We start from the raw sequence: 24,032 nt of genomic DNA on the forward strand, positions 1-24,032 counted from the left end.
TTGTCCTGAAAAAAATATGTTTATAGATTGACTGTGCACTACAGGGTACAAGTTTTTTTAGAAAATAAAACCAGACGGACCATACATTTTCAAAAATACCTGAGGGCTCAGAGCGCTAAAACAATGTTTAAATGTTAACTGGATTACATTTGGTTGAAGGATACTTCTAACATTTGTCTTAACGGCATTTTAGTGACTATATTTCAACTCTCACTCTTACCCAACTCGTCTCTGCAGTCCTCCTCCTCCTCCCTGCAGAAGTCCTCTTTGATGGACGTGGTGACTATTTTAGGAATGGGCGACACCGCGGCCATGTTGTGATCTGTGCTTGCTTCATCGTCATCATCCCCTAATGGGGAAAGAATAGCACAACTACATCGAAAAGGTACAAAGCAAAACAATCAGATATAAAAATGACACTCATGAACCAGATGTGTTGATCTATTGTAACACAGAATGTTTAACTGAACCGGTGTTTTTTGCAATTTGTTGTGCCAAAACACTCCAGAATTTTGGGAGTAATGGACGCCAATTTATTTTTAGTATGTCTACTTAGGTTTAAAAGGGGTTTTCTTCTGTGAAAGTATCCTGAATCAAAGGATGCCGATAAGAGGCTGATATTCAGATTTTCTAACCTCCGGTCACATCCTGTGTTACTTCAATACATTCAACACTGCACAAAATCACAGTAATCACATCACTTTTGCCATCACAAGACCAGCAAACGGACAGATACGGTCACTGAGCCAATCAGACTCTTTGTGGATGGGACTCAAGTTGGAGACATTACCATGCTTTGTCAGATGTAATCCTTAATCACATTCAACGTTTGTGATGTAAGTGAAAGATGCCAAACTCCCCCTTTTGCACTGCATAATGTTTGAGGAACAATCTTCCAAAATATGGAAGTTTGATATCCTGTGTGCAGAGGTAGACTGTTTGAACTTTTTAGCTTTATTTTTAGCCACGCTAGCAGCTGGTGTCTAGGTATGGCAATGCCAATCTGCAGATCTGTCGGCCCACCACTTTGATTCAGACTGAAATATCATAACATACATCAAATGGATTAATTTATATGAATTTAGGTCCAGAAATATCCCGTGCCCAGGATGAATCTTAATGACTTTGGTGATCCCCTGACTTTTCATTTAGTGCCACCAGCAGGTAATTGCTTTTTTACATATCCAGTTAAATATAGCGTCATCTACAAAATGGACTGGCACACATTTTGGTACCGGCAGTTATGGTCCCCAGGGGATGTATCATAAATACTTTGGTGATCCTTTGACCTTTCTTCTAGCGCCACCATGAGGTTCACATTTGTGGTCTTGAGTGAAATGTCTCGAGAACTATTGGATGGATTGCCATTCAATTTGGTACAGTCATTCATGTTCCCCTCAGGATGAATCCCAAAGACTTTGGTGATCCTCTGACTTTTCACCTAGCGCCATGATTAGTTTATGACCAAATATCTGCAAAACTAATGGCATTTCCATCAGCCTCAGCTGTACCTTCTCTTAAGTGCTAATTAGCAAATGCTGACAATATACCTGCTTAACATCAGCATGTTAGCATTCAGCATAAATAACTGCTGTGCCTAACAGCCTCGCAGAGCCGCTAGCATGGTTGTAAACTTTTAATCAACAGGGAGTGGCTTTGTTGCTTTGTCTTATTTGGTGTGAGATTTGTGGCTGAAAGCAAACATCTGAGACGTGGCAACCCCGTCTTATGCAGAACTGCAGTGTAAGACATAAGTGCAACAAGCCAAGGGTGCATTGCTATGTGACCCTTGTCAATTTATCGCCTATAGCACACACTGGACATGTCATACAGACAGAAAAAGTACCGCAAATTGATATTAGTAAATAGGACAGTGAAAATTCAGGGAAAGTTGTCACCAAAACCCAATCACTATGATTCAGCAAGTCATTAAACAGCCATAAGATATCCTCTGAACAATCATTAGTATGCCATTGATGCATATGGACACCCTGTGGGCGAGTTACAGTCACATTTCAGGAATACAATGCATTATGACCAACATCAACACAGTTTCATTTACAGTCAAGAGAATCACTTCCACAATGAAAACGTCACTTTCTCTCAGATGTTTTCGATGATTTCATGCTTGTTGGAGTCAGACGTCCTGTTCAGAAACCAGAACAAGATTTCCCGGAGGACACAAACACAATAAACCACAGATGGAGAACAACAGTGTCACTCTGACTGTAAAAAAAGGGCTGACTGAGATCTGTTGAAATGACTAATCACATCCAGCTCAGCGGGGTCTTGCTTGGGTGGGTTCTCCAATTCACCTCATGGCCAAATGCCTCGGAAGGCTCTGAGGAACCAAGGCTCATTGCTGGAAGTAGTGTTTAATACAATCAAACTTTTACTGATAATGGAAACCAGTTTAGAAGATTGTTAACACACTTTCATATGAAAAAGGAAGGATTTACAGAGAACTGTCTTTGTTGATGAACTGGTTCTTTGCCCACCCAGCATAATATCTGCCATTACAGCACCTACAGACATGCAAAAACACACACACTGCAGATCACAATGGCAGTCTGGATGATTTTGCCCAGTAACTGCATTAATACTGTTCATTTTCCAAAGCATTTGTTTTAAAGTTTTGATTCACCAACAACACATTATCTACCTTAACTTTAGTAAGTTATGCAGATACTTTGTTTCTTGTGTCCAGGTTTTGAGATATCTGCCTCCCACCCCGATAAAATGGAGATGAATGGGCTTTTGTTTGTGAAGCTTACAGCATCGTACTGATGTGGAGGCTGAAATCTCGGAGATAGATGTCTCAAAACCTGTACAAAAAAAACGATCTGCATGGATGGATACAACATTAAACATTTAGACATTTAGTTGCCTTGATGTTTTGTTAAAGTATATATTTGTTTGGTATGGCAGTTGTGAGAATAACAGTTTGGAAAACTCTTTTTGGTTGATGCATTTAGGGAATTTTGAACATTATTAATTGGCTGCTTAACAGCAAACACTTCAACCCAAGAAACCAAGTCCAATTACCATTTTTAGAAAAAGTTAAGTCTCAGAGGTCTCTTAGATATTTTTTAGATGTTTTAAAAAAAGGTAAATCTAGCAACATAATGTCCGATTTTTGATATGTGTAGTTAATGGGCTAAATCAAACACAATCACTGTTATGGTCTTTAAACAGATTCCACAGAGATTTATATTCAGTCACAAGCCAACAAACAGCGGTGGCGACTGACGGACGGCTCGACGACGTCACATACGCACATTCACACACAAACACTCACAGTTTGGTCAGTCGGTCAGGATTTAAAGCAGCAGTGTGTATTTGAGTGTGTGTGTGTGTGTGCGCAGGGAGGCGATGCAGATCCAGGATCAGAGGCATGAGAGTGAGGATCAGAAGAGGAGGGAGGTGATAGAAAACCAGTGAGATTCTGTAGTTAAAGCAACAGCTTGTTCTCCCTGTGAGAAGTAAAATGACCTTGTCGCTGTTTTAAAATTAGAAAAACAGAAGAAAAAAAAAAAAAACATTCACAATTTTTTTTTTTTTAACACCAGCAGCTGACTGGACGACATCTGAAGGATGAAAAACTGAAGGGAGCGACAGACTCAACATCTACAACACAAACGAACAAACAGCTTTATGGTTCACAGCCATAAAAGATATTTTACTAGCAGTTAGTGAAACGCTTGTGTGCGTGTTAGCCAATTAGCTCATTAGCAAGGAAGGTTGCAAGTGCACGAGCTAGGTGGGCGATGAGATGTTTGAGGTTTGATACTAGATACTAGTGACTACCTTGGTTAACAACAACAAAAGGTTTACGGCTCAAAATTGGTTTGTTTTTAACGTCCTGTAGGTCAACGCATTCTCAATAACGGGTCCGTATGATATCGCACCAAAACGTATGATATCCTGCGAGATTAGGAGACCGCCGGCTGGTCACGTGACAGCGGCTGGCTACGAGCTCCATGACGCCGAGCGGCAGTTGCTAGTTGTTTAAGCCGATACAGAGCTTTGTGACGCCGGCTAGAGACCTCAGTATCAGCGGTCGTTGGTGGTTCAGTTACCCGAAAATAGGTGACTTTGAGCCGGGTACAAAGCACCGCGAACTGACGGTCGTTTCGGCGGACATTACGGTTAAATTTAGTCCACAAAATAGGAGTGTTTTGGCGCGACGAAAGTTAAGATTAGGCACCAAAACGATCGAGTAACCCGAGTTAAGATTAGGAAAAAGATCGTGGTTTGGATTTAAACACTCCTAAGAAAAACACATTTCCTGGGTGAAAGGCTTTAGTTTTCCCCGGGAATCGAACTCTGCTCTGGCTTGAAAGTCCTATATGTTAACGCCCACCCATCCACTGCGTCCTTGTGAGGATTTTAGTGTTTGGAGCTACTGCTAAATGCTAATAACTGTTACTGCACAAATGAAATTGATAGAAGTTGAAATATCCGTGCTTAAAGGATAACGTTGTCAATATTTTTTTAATGTTTTTATTGTGAATAAATTCCATGTTAGGACCAAAACCCGTTGTGTGTTAGTCTGTCTCTCGATACTTTCTGACTTCCTGTCTGTGGCTCTTAGCTCAATGCTCATTCGTTGAGAACAAACATCTTTAGAAACACCTCACAAGTATATAGTATTATTTTTAGAAAAAGGTACAGTCATTTCCTAAAACAGCTCGTCCGTTTTTATCAAGCAAACACACAAACAGGAGAAAACAGGGCATTTGTTGGGGACTATTTTCAGCGGTGGATTAATCCACATTTGGTGCTCTAGTGAGTGGCAGCAGGACAGTGTGTGTGTGACTGAGTGAAAATAAACTACAGTGCGTGTAGTTTAGTAGATACACGATGGTTTGGGGTTCATGGGATTTGTTGACGAAAAAGACATTTTTTAACTATCACACGAAATATCCTTCAAAGTATTTCAAATATGAGAATAGGCTACTTTTTGTAACGTGAAGAAGTCAGGGGGAGATGGAAGTTGACGTTCAGTGTTGGTGAACGGAGGGCAGGGTTTGGGGGTGAATTTGGCGGGAGGTGGTGAGGGGGATTTAAGGGTTGGTGCGCAGATGTGTGTGTGCTAAGTGAAGTGGAGTACAAAAATGAAAACTGAAATGATGAAAATGCATGTGGACTTAGAAATGTGGCAAACTGTGTTTGTCAGAGAAATGATCTATTCGCTGCTGTCTTTTCATTACCGAGTGTTGTGTTTTTTTTCTTTCTTTATGTCCAATATTTTTGAAATGTTTAGTTTTGTTAATTTAGACTGGAAACAAAATACTTAAGTATTACTTAAATAATCTAAATAATAAAGTCTCAGCTGATCCTTGCTGGCAGCTAACCTCACATATCGTGTCTGTTTCTGTTTTCTTCAGTGTTACTGTTGAAGTTTGGAGGAAGTCAGCTCTGCTATTTCCAGCTGAAATACACTGCCACACTAGTTCCTGATTAACTAAACACTTTCCCATTTAAAGGACTTTTTCAGAAGTTTTTCTTGTCCCAAATTCAAACTGTAACGTTTATTGACTCTCTGTGGAGTATTTGGAGGTTTACCTGCACACTAGTATCCCGATGTGAGCAGGTTTCTGGAGTTTTCTGATCGTGTTTATGCATGTAAGCGTCATATCCTGGTTTCGTAAACCTGGATAAGTCGTTATTCTGGTTTTGAGAAACAATGGGCCTCATGGAAGAACATTTTCTTCCTTCACTTTTCTTCTCCTTCTGAGCGGTTTGAATTGAACAAATTTGTAAATAATGGTTTGAACCAGATGAATGCCACATGTTCATGACATTTGATCATGAGCATAACACGTTATCAGGGTTTCTGATCACTAGACATCTTGTTATGGAAAGGATAAAAAAGTGTTTGCTTTGGCAAAGAAACATCTGAAACCAAGATAATGTTAGACTCATGTATACAAGAAGAAGAATTGTTTAATGTCAACGTGATCAAAACCAGAATACGACTGGGATATTAGTGTGCATGGACTCAGTGTCTTCGGAGACTATTTAATCCCTCACATTTTTAATTCACATGCATTTCATCCTCCATTTTTGTTTTGTTTTTGTTATTTAGGCCTCCTTTTCTGGAGGAGGGGATTTGTGTGTGGGGAGAGAGATTTCGACCAAGCTGCTGGTTTCCATCTGCCTTCTTCTTCTACTGTTTATCGGTTATGTGCTGTACCTACCGGCGGCAGCGGCGGGCTGCGTCCGTGCGTGTGGCGGGGTGCGCAGGGGCGAGGCGCCCCAGGGTGGGGGAGTCGGACTGGGGCTGCTGGGACTGTGCTGCTGCTTCAAGAACGGGCTGTCCAAGCGGCCTGGCGGTTGGGAAGACGCACAGCCACACACAGCCACACACAGCCACACCCGGACAAGAAGATTCAAACAAACACACACACACACACACACACACACACACACACACACACACACACACAAATATACAACAAGGACACGACGCGACGCACCAGGACAGAGATATGTGGGGAAGACAGACGAGACAGGAAGACAAGACAAAAAGCAAGAGAGGGAGCGTCAGTACAAGGAAGACAGGAGAAGTCAGAGTCAAGACACAAGAGGTTCACCCCCAGACGGAAAAAAGTAGAAAGCAGAGAGGATTGTGGGAAAGGCAGAGAGACAGGTGGGCACCCATGAAGAGAAAGAGACACGTCGAGAGGTGCCAGAGGAAATGAAAAATAGTCGTTCCACAAAACGAAATAATCAAAGAGTGGAGGAGTGGATGAATAAATACATGAAGAAGTGAGTGAAGTACGAAAGGTATGATGATGGTGAACACAAATGTGGGGTCAAATGAGTGCAGAGGCGGAAGAAGAAAACCGAAAGGGAAAAAAGAAAGACAGAAAAAAAAAAGAAAAAAGAAGGAGAGAGAGAGAGACAGAGTGAGAGAGAGAGAGAAAGAGAAAAGTGGTTAGTGCGGCTTTAATCAAACTGAGTGTAGACAGCATGCGGCTAGGCAGAAAAGAAATGCTGACGGAGTTTGTTGCTTTTTATTCTCTAACTTCTATTTCTGCTCCTTTGAACCAACACATTCATATTTCTGAATAATAAAGTCACTGAAAACTGAATAAATGTTGGTTTTTGGACGACATGAGCCTCCTCCTTGTTGGAAAATAACACATTATAAAGAACTTGATTATCGTGCTTACTTACCAACCCTACTTAGAATCATATCCAGTTTCACTGCTAGAGAGCTAATTATGACAGCTAAAGGTGTATTTAGGCTTTTATTATCTTATCTTTGATCGATGTTCAATTCCAGCATCTTTCTTTGATATTAACTATAAATCAAAAAATACTAAATAATTTCAGCCCTGAAAAATCTCTGCGGTTGACCCCTAAATCAAAAATGCATGTTTTTCCTCTTACCTGCATTGCTATTTATCAATGGAGATAGTTTTGGTGTGAGTTGCCCAGTGTTGGAGATATCAGCTTTTCTCCAGTTTAACAGAACTAGGTGGCACCTGGCTTGTTGAGCTCAAAGCACCAAAAATACATTTGAAAACTCTTTCCAGAAATCATGAATTGGTTACTCAAGATAATCCACAGACCTGGTTGTGGGCAGTTTCATGTAGGAACTATTTTCTGTATACTGAACAACACCCACCAACCGTATTACCGTGCAGAGTGAAGCATACGGTAGAAAGAAAATAGTTCCATCATGAAACTGCTCACAAGCAGGTGTTTGGATTATCCTGAGTAACCCGGGTCATGATTTCTGGAGAGAGACATTGCTATATTGGAGAGAAGGCATCTCTACGGGCGATATCTCCAACACTGGGAAACTCACACCACAACTATGTAGACTGATGAATAGCACGACAGGTAGGAGGAAAAATATGTATTTTTTAAAAAGTTATCTAGCAGGAATATGCGCTTGCACATATTTGATTGGCCAACGCAGCGCCTTGCTGGATTACATCACTTTGCGTTGCATCAAAAGTTGAGCCCATTTCACCTTTGTTGGTGGACGCCCTTGTGTGTTTTCTGCCGGAGCTCTCTACGTTGGCAGTTGCCTCATTTAAAATGAATGTTGTGAATACTGTTTTTTTCACGCAGGGTTAAAGTCAGTCCAAACACAGACTCAAGACGGCTTACTGTAAACGTGGAGTGGGGTTTTCTGGCACAACCTCACCTACTTCAAAGGTGCATAGAGACACTTGTATATAGAACTTACTGTATGTGTAGCCTGACTATACGTAGCCCGAGTGGCAAAAAAAAAAAAAGGTCTTAGGACTTACTGCCCGAAAAGCTTATTGAATGCACGGTTGATTAAATGTGACATAAATGGACTTCTCTCTTCTTAGACAACACACTGGAGGGATTTAAGTTTAGAGAAAATCATCATGAAACTGTGAAAGTAAGGGCAAAAAATATAGGAAAAGTGAAGGGGACATGTTCCCCAGTGGAAATTACATCCTTGCCACTGACACTTTGACTCTCTGTTTGAAGCAGGGCCACAACAAACACTAAACGCTGCACACAAACATACAACAATGTGAATTAAAATTAAATAACATTAAAAAAAAGAGCTTAAAGGGTCAACAACAGCCAACCAACAGTGACAACAGAGATTGTCTGGTGGTTTTACAGTGTTGACTCCTTTACAGTATTTACAGAAGTGAACATTAAGCTTTTTTTTTTCTCTTGGTCATTTTTCTTCTTCAAAAACCTTTTGGGATTAATGAGCATCTCTGAAAAAATGACAAATTTAAGGTCTGGTTCGAAGGAAGCAGCAGCTGAGGAGATGTGATAAATGACATGTTGAACTTGACACATGATGATCATCGAGATAACTTTCTCATCACCTAACCCTCTCTAACCCTAACCCCATAACCCCTAACCATAACCCCCTAACCCGGCCTAACCATAACCCCCTAACCCTAACCCCCTAACCCTCCCTAACCATAACTAACCCTCCTAACCGCAACTAACCCTTAAAGCATACCCCTAACCCTAACCATAACCCCCTAACCATAACCCCCTAACCCTTGCTAACCATAACCCCCTAACCCTAACCCCCTAACCCTCCCTAACCATAACCCCCTAACCCTAACCCCATAACACTTCCTAACCATAACCCCCTAACCCTTCCTAACCATAACCCCCTAACCCTCCCTAATCCTAACCCCCTAACCCTAAGGACCTAGTAAAGTACTCAATATGCAGAATGGCTCCTTTCACAGTGTCATATTATTATTATTATTAAACATTAAATTACGGATATGTGTGAGAGTATGTTGTCAACGTGGAGCGCAAATTCAACTTTGTATACTACTGTAGTACTTCATATATATATATATATATATGATATATATGATTATTTTTATGTAAAAAGTAACTACAAATGTCAAATCAATGCAGTGCAGTAAAAAGTAAAACATTTCCCTCTGAAATGTAGTAGTGTAGAAGTATAAAGTAGCTTCGAAATGGAAAAACCCAAGTAGAATTTTGACATGCCTGTACTTTCCACCTTTGTTGGAGGAAAAACAATAACCTTACTTTAAAATCCCCACAGAAAAATAGCATTTTTGAGTAGAATAAGATGTAAAACTCATGTTTGTTTACTGCCGAGGAGGCTGTGGCAGAAAAAAAGGTTTCCTGTCCTGATTTGAAACCTTTTTTAAGAGTGTGGATGGAAAGATAAGCACAGTTTTCTTACTTTTAAATTGATCTTTTTGTTTAGATAATGGTCCTTTTTCCAGGTTTCACTGTTTAATACCCATGTGTCAAACTCGAGGCCCGTGGGTCAAATCCGGCCCCTCGCTAATTTTGACGGCCCCTATACCTGCATCAATTTAGGTTCACAATACATTTTTGCCCGTCTAGTTGTTGGTGCAGTTTTCAACATTTTTTACAGCGTTTCTGAGGCTTTTTTCTGTGTTTCTGTTGCTTTTTTCCACGTTTTTGACACTTTATCCAAATTTTTGTGACATTTTCTTTGACATTTTTATCGACCAAACTGACTGAAAACTGAAAAGACTATATGAGACATGCAATAATACTGTCAAAGACATGTGACTTTCTTGATGACATAAAAGCAATAAACTACACATGTCTGGCCCTTGATGTGATTCTCATTTTCCAGTTTGGCCCTTAGTGAAACTGAGTTTGACACCCCTGGTTCAACACATCAGTATAAACAACACATGGATAACAGCCTCAGACCTTAAGGGTCTCCCTCATTACTTCAGTCCTCTCTACTCTTTCACCTGTTGTCTGCTCTTCAAAACACATTGTGTGCTGTTTCTACTGCTCTGTTTTGTTCGGTGTTGTTCCAGTTTTTACATGAGAACAAAGTGATCCTAGAAGATAACTGTTAGGTGAGTTTAAACGCGTTTACCGGTCCTGTGGATGGAGACGGGTGAGGTGTCGACGCTGATGGTCATGGCTCTCTCTTTCTGCTTGAAAAACTCCCGAGGGTTTCCTGACCGCTGAGCGATGATGGCCTTCGCCTCCTGGAGACACACACAGATAAAGATGGTCTATACAGCAGTCTAGATTACACTGTTCAGAGCTGCTTGGTGTTCAGCAAAAGGAAGAGCAAAAAAACAAAGATTTGTGAAATGATTCAATAAGCTTAATCCTGCAGGAAAGTCCAGTTTCTTCACTGAGGACTACAGTGGAATCCTTTATACGAGTAAAGTTCCTCCCGAGAAATGACAAAGGCGCTTTTGATTCTACTTTTTGTTAAGGTACTCAATCAGACTCACCTCCACCTCAGTCTCTTTCTTATCCAGATTCAGGTCGTCGATGCTCAGCTCTGCTGCCTGCAGAGAAGAAGGATACAAATAAAGATGCAAACGAAGAAAAATAAACCTAGCTGCAAAACAGTTTTTCGAGGATTCAAACCTAAAGCAGGGAAAAGGGGGGGGAAAAATCCAGACTTTCTTGGAATGTTCCCTGTTAAAAGAAGCATCAAAACGTTTCTTCAGTGAGTACACTGTAAAAAAGTGCTTAGTTGTATAAACTTAATAATAATGAGTGAACAAGTTGCATTCATTATTTTGAGTTTGAACAACTCTTTCTGGATTGTGCTGCCAACCTAATTATAATAGTTGGGAGCAAGGGCGTAGGTTTTGTTTCAACATGAGGGACAAAAAAAAAAAGGGGGTGGGCTCTGGGGGTCCTGCCCCAGACGGTTTTGAGCGTCAACCACTTCATTTCCTGCATTCTGGTGAATTTTTCTGCAACAATTTATGCCTTTTCTGCAACAATGTACTGTGCAATGTCTTTTATTATTATAACTTTTTTAAATTATTCTTCTGTATTGTTAAATATTTTGCATATTCAAAACATCACACGTGAGAAAGAAAAGAGATGTGCGCTGCAAGGTTAAGATGGTATGGTCAACTATAGGGGTGTCTGAAATCGTTGGGAAACATATTTACAGGTCAGAAGGATATATGGTTTGAGCCCCTGAATGGTTACTATTACTTCTTTTGGGGTTGTCTTTCATATTTATTTTTTTTAAATGGGGGACAAATCTACCTATTCTTAATATTTGGGGGGGGGCATATCCCCTGCATCCCCCTGAAATCTACGCCTGTGGTTGAGGGTACAAAAATAATTTGTCCCTCTAACTTATTCCCAAGTTTCATAAAAACTAATAATAACTGGCAACTTGAAATCATAATATTCGCAACAACGCAATGTTTCAAGTCCCAAGACACAACATGAAATAATTATTGCTGACAAAATTTTAAAACCTTTTTTTTTACAGTGTATTATATCTCACCCATTAAGTAGATTCATATTTAGCTAATGCAAGTTGCGTATTAATCTAATTCTTTGGACAAACAATAAGACACTCTGCTCTCTTATTGCAGCGCCACTTGAAGTTATGATTAGGATTCCTCGGGCTGTTATTATTTGGGGAAGCAGCCCAGTCATTGACAACCTGCTGGGTTTTTTTTCCCACTTTCAGCAGTAACAAACAATGCCTGATGCCCCTTAAGCAAGGCAATCTAACCGCTGTGCCTGTATGAACTCACCTTGAGGACAGAGATTCAAATAAAGCTGAAATCTCACAGCTGGGTTACGATGCAGCAGGCAGCTGATTGCAAAATGAGAATAATAAACCACGCACGCGCGCGCACACACACACACACACACACACACACACACACACACACACACACACACACACACTAACTAATGGATGACTGCCAGACTTTAATATTTTGTAAAGCACACACAGCACATTAACACTCCCTTCAAAAACAAACCCTACTCTCAGACAAATTGATTTCATTTTTTGTGGCGCAGCGTGAAAAAAACCAGAGGCGTGCGAACCGCGTCTTCACGTTTTTTTTGAGAAAGCAAGTGATGCTTTGATGGGCAGAGGGAGCAGAAACAGGAACAAAAAGCCCCAACACTTCCAACACAAAGAAGGGAGTCTCCAGGAGTGAGGCCTTTCACATACTACGAATATAAGAAGGATCTTTTTAATAATATGAATGAAAGTGTTTTATAATAATAAATGAAAGCTCAGGATATGAATGCAGATATGTGTTTATTTGTACTGGTAAAGGTGGATGAGCTAGATATGATGTTGTAATCTAACTCAAAAAGGTTTGGACACTGAATGTTTTACCACAATGAATGATGAATAACCAGCAGAGTCATAATCGCAGATTTAAAAACAACAGAGACTTACAATGGTGGTCTGGTTCCGCAACCTCTCTTTGGCCTCTTCCTCTTCCTGCAACTTCTTCCTGTTCTCACACATAAACACACAGATTAGATAATATACACTCCTGAGACCTGGAAAATACTGCGTCAAACCAAAACCAGCGCTACGGTTTCTGATAACGATCAGTCTTGGAGGTTAACCATCTGACGTCTAAGGGCATTTTCACACATTCTTAAATTGACCTTTTTAAGGTATTTGCATATAACTGATCCCCATGTGTTTCATATCAAAATGTCCAGAACAAACTCAGCTTTCCGTGTAGTGGAGGCCCAAAAAAATTTCTAGAGCAATGTGTAAATAGATAATTTGGCGTTGAAGTTGGCTTCATGAAACTCCTCAAATCTCTTCAGAAAACAAACCTTAACTTATGATGTGTTGTACGAATTCTTTCGGTGCTTGAAATGAGTTAACCAAAGTCTTAGCTTATATATGATTAAAATAGTAAACAAATGTCTGATATAGACTACATCAGTGTTCATGATAAAAGTATAGACTTACAAATTAACCAAAAAAAAAAAATATATATATATATTTTCCTGCAGGTCCTGAGGACTCTCTCAGCCACGTTAGGAGGGTTATGATGCTTTTGGGAAACACCACTTAAGCTGTAGAAGGTTCGTGAGATCAATTTCATGATCATCTTAATCTTAAAATGGTTTTGGAAAACGAGGTCAGTCAGCGTCCCGATTTACTAAAACTGCAAAATGAGATTTCATTTCAATCATGTAATAGCCCATTAAAAAAACATTACCAGAGCACTATAAATAATAATATGCCAGGGAGGCCATCAAGAGTTTAGTTTATGAAAAACAAATAAAATAAGTAATATAAACTTAACAATTTCAAATACCACTAATTAGTTATAAAACATAATCATTTTCCTATTAAAAAAAACAAACTCTCTTGCTAATTTCGACACGTGCACGAGCATATAAGACTCCTGCAGGAGTCACTCATTCATATCCAAATTATAAAAAAAACAATCAGACTTAGCGCTACCATTTACGGTTGGCAAATGAATGAAGCAGGGCCCCATTTTTTTTGAAGAAGAATCCTTCGCAGATGTTACTCCTGACATAGATTTCTTTAAATGCAGGGTGTGATGTTGAGTGTGGGTGTATCCGTTCCTCACCTGTGCTCCTCGATCTGCCTCTCCCTCTCGCGGTACCGCTGCTCCCGGCTCTCCTGCTCTTTCCTCTCCAGCTCCATACGCTCCTCCTCGAAGCGCTGCCGCTCCTCTGCCGCCTTCTTCTTCTCCTCCTCCTTCCTCACCTCTTCCTCGCGCTGCACAGCAAACACAGAGAAAAAGAAGAAGACATAAGCGAAAATGTACACGGGCTTCAACTAAATAACTTCAGAGTTCCTCAGAGTCCGAGGTGACGATCTGCAAGATGCAGAATGCGTTGGAATTAAACAGTTTCTTGTCCCCTCCCTTATCTCACTCAGATATCTTTCCTTCCCTCCATCTTTTCCTCCACTTTCCTTCCTTTAACTCCACTCACTCACTTCCTCCTCCTTTCCTCTTCCACACCTACCTTGGCCTGCTCCCAAAACTCCTCTCTATTGATTTTCTTCATCTCCACCTCTGCATTGGTCTTCTCGTACACCGTGCCCTGCATCAGGGGAGAGAGAGGGGAGAGAGACATAAAGAGAGAGACAGACAAAGATTAGTCACTGAATAGTCTGGCATTGCCAGACCTTCCTCCACAGCCCTGCGGAGGAGGGTCTGGCTAGTCCACACAGCATTCCTGGATGGGAGAAAAACGTGCTCTGGTTTATTCTTTTAACCAATCACAATCGTCTTGGGCGGCGCTAAGCGCCAGACGGAGCCACAGTGCCACTGCAAAATAGCCTCGGGAAGGAACTTGTTTTGGTGGAACATGTGTACAGTCAGAGGAACGGTTAATCATAGTCAAAATTACAACACAAAGAAAGAGGAAGGTGACGGACATACGGCCGAAAAGAGTGTCATACGGCAGAATGCACCGGAGCAATCCCGGAAATGAAACGTTGTGGCTATAGACTAAAGGCTTGCTAACGTGACGCTGATGTCCGCCCGTAGTACTTTCACATTGACACAAGGGGGAGCACTAACTTTGTTCTACAGCAGCCACACGGATGAGGCAGTTTGTTAATCGGCCTGCCTTGTGAGCGCAGGCATCGGCCGATGCAATAATCTCAAACAGGCATTAGTCGGCCCAAATAATTGGTCTATCACTAAAAGTAATGAACATTAAAAAACAGTAATGGCAAGTCTGGCTCCGTTCTTTTTTTAATTACAACTTTATCATATGATCAGACTTTTTATTCTGACTGATGAACTAGAAGTGAATAAAAACGTTCTAAAGGAGACAAAGGTGTAACTTTGTTGTTTTTTTGGTATGTGTGTGTGTGTGTGTGTGTGTGTGTGTGATCAACTTAAATAATTAAGTTGATCATAATGATAAATTCTTCCAGAGAGAATAGTAAACTATGTATAAGAAAAAGATGTCTTACTTTCTTTATTGTTTGAAATAAGGGCCGTTACTCATAAAAGGTGAGGTAAGCATTGGTACTACTGATATTACTTAGTTAGATTAACTTCAGTCTTTTAGTAAAGGTAACTCACTTGTACATGATACAACACAATTAAAACAGAGTACAGGTTACTTGTCGCCACGTATGATTTAAGTTTTCATTACCTTCATTTTCTTAATAAACCTAATCACTACAGACTGGTCTAAAAACAGATTATTTCTCTCTCCTCGTACCACATCTCTGTGCTCTTCCTCTCGGGTTTTCAGGCGGCTCAGGACCGGACTCGCCACCACCGCCGTCCCGTTGGTCAGCCGCTGCCCGATGGCTGACGGGTCGATGTCGTCCAGACTGCTGGCGTTCACGGTGACCTCCACCCCCTGCAGAGAGAGATTGGATTTGATTTATGATTATTGTTTTGACGCCTCTACTTATTATCTTCTTATTAATAATATTGCTCTTTTTGTAAATCACACACGCACGCACGCACACACACGCACACACATGCACACACACACTTCTGTTATGTTTAGTTATTCTTTCTTAGGTACGTTTTTGCTAGTGTTTTCAAAAAAAGATGTACAATCTGCAGTTACATTACGGTTACAAAAGTTCGCCAGTTTTCAGAATTGTTATGTATTACAGTTCACAGCCTACATATATATTTTTTTTCACCCTCATTCATTTTTTTCCCCATATATGTAAACTAATATCAGTACTCATGCAGTGCTTTGGTAATACTGTATCTGATGATCACGCCAATGAAGCCATTTATTTGATTAATCCACTCTAATATCATCTTGTCATTTTATTCAATGCAAGGGTCTTACTAGATTTTACCCCATTTTTTTTTCATATTGCTCCCGATGCTGCGCCATCGGTGTGTGAATTTTTACCTGGAAGTTGCTTTGGATAAAAGCGTCAGCTAAATGTGATGTAATATACAGCAATATAGAAGTAGTCGTCGATACTTTTGTGGGTGTGGGTGTACTATCCGAAAAAGGGCTGTGTGGGAGAGAGAACTGCCACTTACAACAATGACACTTCAAAGCACACACACACACACACACACACACACACACACGCACTTGATCCTCCTACAGAGTCAATGTGCTGTAGCTTATTTTTTCACAGTTGATTGCAAACATGAAACTGAATCAGACGACTAAACAAACACAATCACTTCACATCCGCTGCGCTGGATCATATATAGTTGTCTCTTTTTCTCTCTTTCTGGAGTCAAACATGTAAGTGTGAGTTTGATACTTACGACACCGTTGCCTTCATAATATCACACATGATGAAAGATTTCAACTTTGAGAAGATAAACGTTATGACCGTAAACCTCAGTTAAACCAGGTGTTCTGCAGGTTTAAGGAAACTGCAGAAGCGATGACATCTAGTGGTGTTCAGGGGCAGCACAAGTATAAAGACGCTTTAAAAGAACAAAGCAACGCAGGTTAAGCCTGTCTTTAAAACTTAAACTGCAGCTAAGCTGATGACGGAGTTAACAGCCCCGCATTTCTTACTGTTCTAACGGTTGTACTAATGTTGATATATATTTATTTCCAGAGTCAATGTGGTCCTCCGGAGCTACAGCAGAAGCTAATAAGGATCCAAATAAATAAACAAGAAAATAAAACAAATGTTTAAACACATAAAAGCTCATTTGCATACTTGTTGTAAGATATTTTATTGAGGAATATGTTAAAGTACCGTGGTAGGTCTGACCTGTAAGAAGTCTGCGATGGTGGCCACGTGGCTGGCACAGGCACACTTCCTGGCGTCCGGCACATCTTCCCCCACCTGAGAGAGAGAGAGAGAGAGAGAGAGAGAGAGAGAGAGAGAGAGAGAGAAAGAGAGAAAGAAAGAAAGAAAGAAAGAAAGAAAGAAAGAAAGAAAGAGAGAGAGAAGAAGGGAAGAAAGAGGAGAGATAGTGACCTTAAAAAAGATGCAAAAAAAGTTCAACATCACCAGTCATGGACGGATTATGAGATGTAAGAGGTCCCCATCCTGTCTACATAGAAACAAACTAATTGTGCATCCCGTAGTCGTAAATGTTTAGTCATTTGGAATCTTTTTGATCATTTTACATCTGTTTGTAGTGATTTTGCATCTGATTTTAATCATTTTGCATCCCTTTGTAGTCATTTTGCATCTTTCAGTCATTTTGCATCTCTTTATAGTCATTTTGCATCTATGTTTAATCATTTTGCATCCCTTTTGTACTAATTTTGCATCTATTTTCAGTCATTTTGTGTGACTTTGTAGTCATTTTGGGTCGTTTGTAGTCGTTTTGTGTCGTTTTTCAGCACGTTTTGTGAGTCAGAGCCCCTGACCCTATGGGCCCCTGACCCTATGGGCCCCTGGGCCCAGTATGCCCGTGCAGTAGGGGTGGTACGGTTCATGAAAAAACATCCGAACCGCTCGGTTTGCTTGTCTCGGTTCGGAGTGTGTGTGTGTCGCACGGTTTCGTCAGTACACCGTTAATGTGCACTAACCACTTCCTGCCGTAGTGCCCACTTTATACACCTATGTTAAAACACTTACTGGAAACGACGAGGGGGATGAGGGTGACGAACGCAACACATGGCAGCTGATTGGACGAACGCGTCACGTGGGTCTCGCTGCTCCCGAATTTCAAAACAGACTCTAATGGCGTCTCGTTCTGAATACGATCTCGTATTTTACGAAAACAGTTCACCAGAAAAGTGTTTCTGAAAACATTTTAAGCGAGAAATAGGCCATACAGTTGCTGAATCTGTGTTTTTTTGATCGACGGAGGTCAGTTTAAAAGATTTTCGTCAGATTTTGAGAGGCGCCGAGCCGACCGCTCCTCCGGTGGAGTGTGGAGTGCTGCAGGTCACGTCACATGCAGAAATGGTAAGTGGGAGAGATGAGGAAGGCTGCCATGTTACCTATGACGACAGCGGAAATAAAACAATAGATAGAACTGCCACTGTGTGCATGTATTGTGCAACATGCATTCAATATGCTAATTTTAGCTATATATCATATGCTGAAATATATTTCTGGAGTGTTAAAGATTAAAAGAAAAAACAACAAGAACCGTACAGAACCGAAAACCGTGACCCTAAAACCGTGATACGAACCGAACCGTGGGTTTTGTGAACCGTACCCCCCCTACCGTGCAGTAATCCATCCATGGCACCAGTAACACTTAACAGCAGCGCATGTGTTCCTTTGCTGCTTTCTGTGAAGTTTCTTTTTTCCAGGAGTTTTCCCCTCGTTCTGGTCTCATTAGGGCCTTTTGTTCAGCTGTGGTCATGTTCAGTTATTGAAATGTGTTCGTATTATAACCGGCTGGATGTCATTCAGTAATCACAACTCATTCAAACTAACACAATACAAACACAGTGAGCAGCAATTACAGAGAGAAAGAAACTCGGAAAATGGCCTCATCTCATTCATGATCATTCAATTCATGGCATTATATCTCTCAATAACAACATTTAACCACTTTATGTATCCGTGCTTGTGTGTCTGATTGAAAAAGAGAAAGCAAGAAGGTTTTTGCAGCATACATGTATTTAAAGACTTTGTGGTACATTTCGGCACTGTTATATGTATTTTTGGCGTCTTTCTGTTAATTTTTGACAAATTTGTCAATTTTCTGGCCCATTTCAGCCTGGTTTGGCCCGGTTTGCCACGGTCTGGTGCTCTTTGGGCTGTAAGTGTTGCTGTGTTACATTATAATGGACTCCTCTCTGACTCCTCTCACAGCAATTACCAGATCTCTCCATCTCTTTCTGTCCGTTTTTTCATTCCACCCTGTCAGAAAATCCCATTTATATTCTGCTGTTTTGAGAGAAACGTAATGCCACCCAGATTGCGATTAAACTTTTTAGTGAGCATTTATATGTAAAAGATGTTAAAATCACACCCACCTCCCTTAGAGAAAGAAATCGAATGGGGCTAGGAAAATGTTTAATCGGTAAACAACATCCGCAAAGGGTTTTTTGAGACTTGTCAGATATATTAATTAATATTTTCATTGAAACGTATTTGTTGTTGCAAATTTGTAGTTCATTACTGCAATTTAGAGGATACAGGGTTGGCATGTGGTACAAAAAAAGTTACAAACAGCTTGTGAACATAATCCAGACAGATATTATAGTTTCCCCTCAAAACGTTAATGGCAGAAAGAAAAAGGAGTAGTATATAAACTTGATTTCTAAGAGAACAGGTTGATTAATTGTACCACTCTCCTCCTATTTTCCCTTCTTCTCTCCACTCTACTTCTCTCTTTCTCCAACCTTCTCCCCCTCTCTCTCTTTATGCAGACACACTCGCTCAGGGCACTCCGGCTGTTGTCAGGTTCCGAGAGTAAAACATCCATCTTTAGGTTCTCAGATGAACTCAGACTGTGTTTTAAATGCTATTAACACACTCTGTTGGAGACTCTTGAGCTCCAACATCACAAATTATTAATTCCTTCCTGCTACATTTCCTTTTCATCATGAATTAATTGGTGGACAAATTTCTGCGGCTCTGCTACACTTGTGGTGACTCAGCAGCTCTACTTTTTTCCTCTCCGTTTGGCCTATAACGGATCTCTCTCTGTAACACTCATTCCTAGCCTGACGTCGTCATACTCAGATTCTAGTCAGAATATGAGTCTGATTCTGCTCCATTGGGCTGTGATTATGGGGCGTGTTTCAACCGAACCAGGAAAGAAAATGCCTCTGCACTCAATTGGATAGACCTACAACCAATCAGAGCCCCCCCCATCTTCTTAGCGACCATCGGGGCCGGTGATAAATGAAACTTTTGCCGAATTCCGTAGGAAGGACGGCAAAAACATCTTTCCAATCGACAAATGCCTTGATCACGATTCTCTGTTCCTCTTTTAAAATGAATGTGCTGTCGATATCTTCTATAACAGACGCAATGAAGGAATCTACACATCTCAGTTCTCCAGCGGCAGCCATCTTTGTTGTAAACTTTGTTCGTCTTTGGTGACGTGGTTGATTACGTTACTGTTGATCGTCTGTCCGTCATCGTATAAAGCCCGCCCTGACAATTTGATTGGTCCGAACAGCTCTGGTTCGAGCATAGTTGCTCCACAACGGATCAAGTCCAGACCGAACTTCCCGACCTCAAATGTTGTGGGCGGGGCTAAGTTCGGCTAGCATCCAGGCTAACTCATTACAGCATGAAAGTCCGCATCTGCTCCCTTATTGAAACACATAATACAGCGTAAAGACTGATTGAAACTAGAGATGGTCCGTCAGCATTTTTAGCTTCCCAATACCGATTCCCGTACCTGAACGTATCGGCCGATACCGATCCGATAGCAGTGTGTCATATAGTTTATTATGTTTTAACAGCCGTTTACTACTGTCCCTATATGGATGTGATATGATTTCTTCTCTTTGTTGTACAACCTGCTTCAAGTTAAACGCTTTGTGAAACATGAACAAACACAAACAATACACTTTCTTTTATTATCCAGTGTGACAGTGAGTCATAACTGAAAAAGAACATAAATAAACTACTTTAAAGTAGATTTTCTCCAGGGCTAAATTACGTGGTATCAGATCGGTGCATAAACTCAGTACTTGCCAATACCGATACCAGCATTTTAGGCAGTATAAGAGGCTTTTTTCCGATACTGGTATCGGTATCGTAAACCACCACATGATACAGTGTAAAGACGCCCCCAAACACATTAAACTGTCAGGAACACATGACAAACCTGAGCCGAATTATGAACAAGTCAGCGACTGTCCAACGCAAAATGTTGCTGCTCATTCGGCATTTTCACGTCTGATCAGAAGTCTTGGTGTGAACACGCTGCCTATTTGTGTCAGATGAGGCTGCTCACTTCTTTTTGATATGTAAATATCAATTGGATTTGCTAAAACTGACTTCAAAACTGCTGATTAAACAGCGAGCAGCAATACGTTTGTTTTTTTGTTGTTCAATCTGCAAAAAAGTACAAAAAAACTAAAGCGGCAAGCAGCGATGAACGGGCCCTCGCACTCTGCGTATCCAGTCGATGCGGCCGTGTATTTCTGTGATCGTCGGAAACTGCACGCAAGAGTTAGACTAAATCAAACAATCCTAGTACCATAAGGCTGACTTCCTGTTGCCAGATGGTGGCGCTATGGCTATAACTCATTATTGACTTATAGATGTCCTCAGGCCTGGTCTCTTACTAATAATACATTTGGGGCGGATTACTACCTGTTTCACTGTGTTACAGTATATGGTAATTTGACACCTAGCCACCCCCACATGTTGGACGTAAGTGCAAAGGCTTTGAAAAATAATACTTTAAAAACTACACATGCCTTGAACAGTGCACTGTAAAAACGTAGAAGCTTAGAAGTAATGTTAGGGCCAGTTGTGTAGTCTAATGTATTGTTGTGGGTATACTGTACTGAATATTGGCCAGAATCTGCATTTGGGGGAGGTGGGGCCATATCATAGTAGGGGGTCTGGTTATCCTCCCCCAGGGAAGTTTTGAGCATCAACAACTTCATTTCCCGTATTCTAATACACTTTTATGCACCAATTTACGGGGGAAATATCTTTATTAGCCTATGTGAAAAAGAAATACACAGATGACAATTCAAAATATATCAAAACTTAATTCCAATAGTCTTATAAATAAATGTCAAATTACTAGTTTAGTTATATTGTCAAAAGTTCTTCTGTTTAATTTCCAGTTGTATTTATTTTTCACCACGGTGTCTCATCCCTGCAGCTGTTGTGCTGCCAACAGCCACATGCAAACACAGATCAGAGGATCACAGATTATCATTTGTGCGTAAAATGTGTTACAAAGAGAGATTGCTGGGAGGGGTTGAAGTGGACACTTAACGTTGTTATTGTTGCAACGTTTTAATATTGATCAGACCCAGAGAGAAGTCCTCGTGAATCATCCGACCGGGACACAGGATTTATTCACCCAGAACAAGGAGAAACCCCCCCCCATAAAAATGTGTCACAAATTAACCGTCACACTCGTCTTTAGTTTTACCACGACGACAGTTAGCGTACACTTCACAAGTCAAAGTCAGTTTGCTGAGGCTACAGCTCTGTGATTGGACGATGTAGGCAGAACCTGAAATCAGTGACATGGAGTGTCCTTGTTTAATAAAAGGTTATATTAAAAATGTGCCGTGACCCTTAATGACTCTGATATTCTCCTTTAAAGCCTTTGAGGACATTTCAGTGTGTGTGTGTGTGTGTGTGTGTGTGTGTGTGTGTGTGTGTGCGTGCGTGCGTGCGTGCGTGCGTGCTTGGGTGCATGCAGCTGGGCATGTAAGAGGAGAAAGAGAGAAAGGAAGATGAGAGCTGAATAAAAGAGGAAAGATCCATGAAAAAAGGGAAGGAAGAAAGAGAGACAGGGGGAAAGGAGAGGAATAGGATGAAAGTGGGAAAAAAGAAGTTGATGAAAGAAGAGACGGAGATGTCGGAGTGAGGAAAGTGAGTGTGTGTGTGTGTGTGTGTGTGTGTGTGTGTGTGTGTGTGTGTGTGTGCATGAATGCGTGTGTGTTGCCTGCGTCATGCACCGCCCCTCCCCCCTCTCCCCTCCCCCCTCTCTGACCCGGCGACTCACCCAGTTGATGAGGATGTATCGTGGCAGAGCGGCGGTGGGCTCCTTCAGGCTGCAGAAGCCGTACATCACCCTGGCGCTGTCAAAGGTCAGTGTGATCTCTGCCAGACCGCCTCCTGCACCACAGAACAAGAGGATACAGTAACGTCCTCTACCAGGGAGAAGCTGCGCCAGTTATCCACATACACACACACACACACACACACACACACACACACACACACACACACAAACACACACACACAAGATTAACACATTCATCAACTTATGAAAGAAAGCAATCAGAGAGCATCTAATGTAACTCTGCACAATCCTCTAAATGTGCTGTTGTTTTGAACCTGCAACCTTTGAATCTGCACCTGGATCTGCACACGTAGTGAGAAACAATCATTAAAAATAACAAAATCCAGTCTGGGAACATTGGGGCTCACATTAGGGTGAATTGAGAAAAAACATTTAAAGTGAATCAGACTCAGAGTAATCACCGTTTAGGCCTAAACGCATTATGTTACTGTAGCATCACTTTTTTTGTGAAAAACCAATTGGATGTCTTATTAACTAACTGTGGTTCTGTGCTGATCTGGACTTTGAGGGATTTCTGGTCTTTTGTTGCGTTTTCAGGCTTAAGAAATCAAATCAAACTGAGAACATTTAGTCAAACACTGTACAATTCATAGACTATTTTTCCATGTTATGCTCCTTCATATTCCTACGCCATTTTATTAATTTGACAGCCATACTTAGTGGTTACTTTGCAGATTAAGATCTCACATTAAAAACACTGGTTTATAAAAATATAATGCGTCGTGACAGACGAAATGCCTTAGAGTAGGCTATAAAAGGGTCTTTAGACCAGATATAACATTAAAATGCTTCTTCCATGTTTACATTGTAATAATAATAGTAATGGCAAGAAGAAGGAAACAAGATGAATGAGGACAGAAACATCAACATAAATATTCCCAAAGAAGTCCCATTCACCTTGTCTTACTTAAGCATCAACGGACATGTTACTTATAATTCACATTAAACTGCAACGTTAGGCTAAGTAGGCTACAGAGTTTATGTTGCTATGGACGCAGTCTTCCAAACGCAGAGACGGAACGGACTATTTTCTTTGGCGGAAGCAATAAAATCCTTTTAAAATCAATATTTTGTGTCAAATGATTGATTTATTTGGTAAGTAGCTGTGTAATAAGCCTT

At 40.8% G+C, this 24,032-nt stretch overlaps 1 protein-coding gene across 4 annotated transcripts in view; it reads right to left on the bottom strand.

Annotated features, from left to right (window-relative positions):
* Positions 1-24,032, bottom strand: part of dbn1 (drebrin 1) — a 137,446-nt gene that overhangs the window by 4,751 nt on the left and 108,663 nt on the right. Inside the window, exons 3-12 of one of the 4 annotated variants that reach the window (XM_078265482.1) lie at positions 22,833-22,945; positions 16,973-17,047; positions 15,478-15,621; positions 14,263-14,340; positions 13,860-14,011; positions 12,692-12,749; positions 10,746-10,802; positions 10,376-10,490; positions 6,204-6,332; positions 221-349 (exon numbers count right to left, since the gene is read on the bottom strand). In XM_078265482.1, coding sequence (XP_078121608.1) covers positions 221-349; positions 6,204-6,332; positions 10,376-10,490; positions 10,746-10,802; positions 12,692-12,749; positions 13,860-14,011; positions 14,263-14,340; positions 15,478-15,621; positions 16,973-17,047; positions 22,833-22,945 — 1,050 coding nt within the window. Of the gene's footprint in view, positions 1-220; positions 350-6,203; positions 6,333-10,375; positions 10,491-10,745; positions 10,803-12,691; positions 12,750-13,859; positions 14,012-14,262; positions 14,341-15,477; positions 15,622-16,957; positions 17,048-22,832; positions 22,995-24,032 lie in introns of all 4 variants that reach the window. The other 3 variants (XM_078265481.1, XM_078265484.1, XM_078265483.1) reach the window with 3 other exon arrangements.

Source organism: Sander vitreus, chromosome 13 (genome assembly GCF_031162955.1).
Source record: "Sander vitreus isolate 19-12246 chromosome 13, sanVit1, whole genome shotgun sequence".
Lineage (NCBI taxonomy): Eukaryota > Metazoa > Chordata > Actinopteri > Perciformes > Percidae > Sander > Sander vitreus.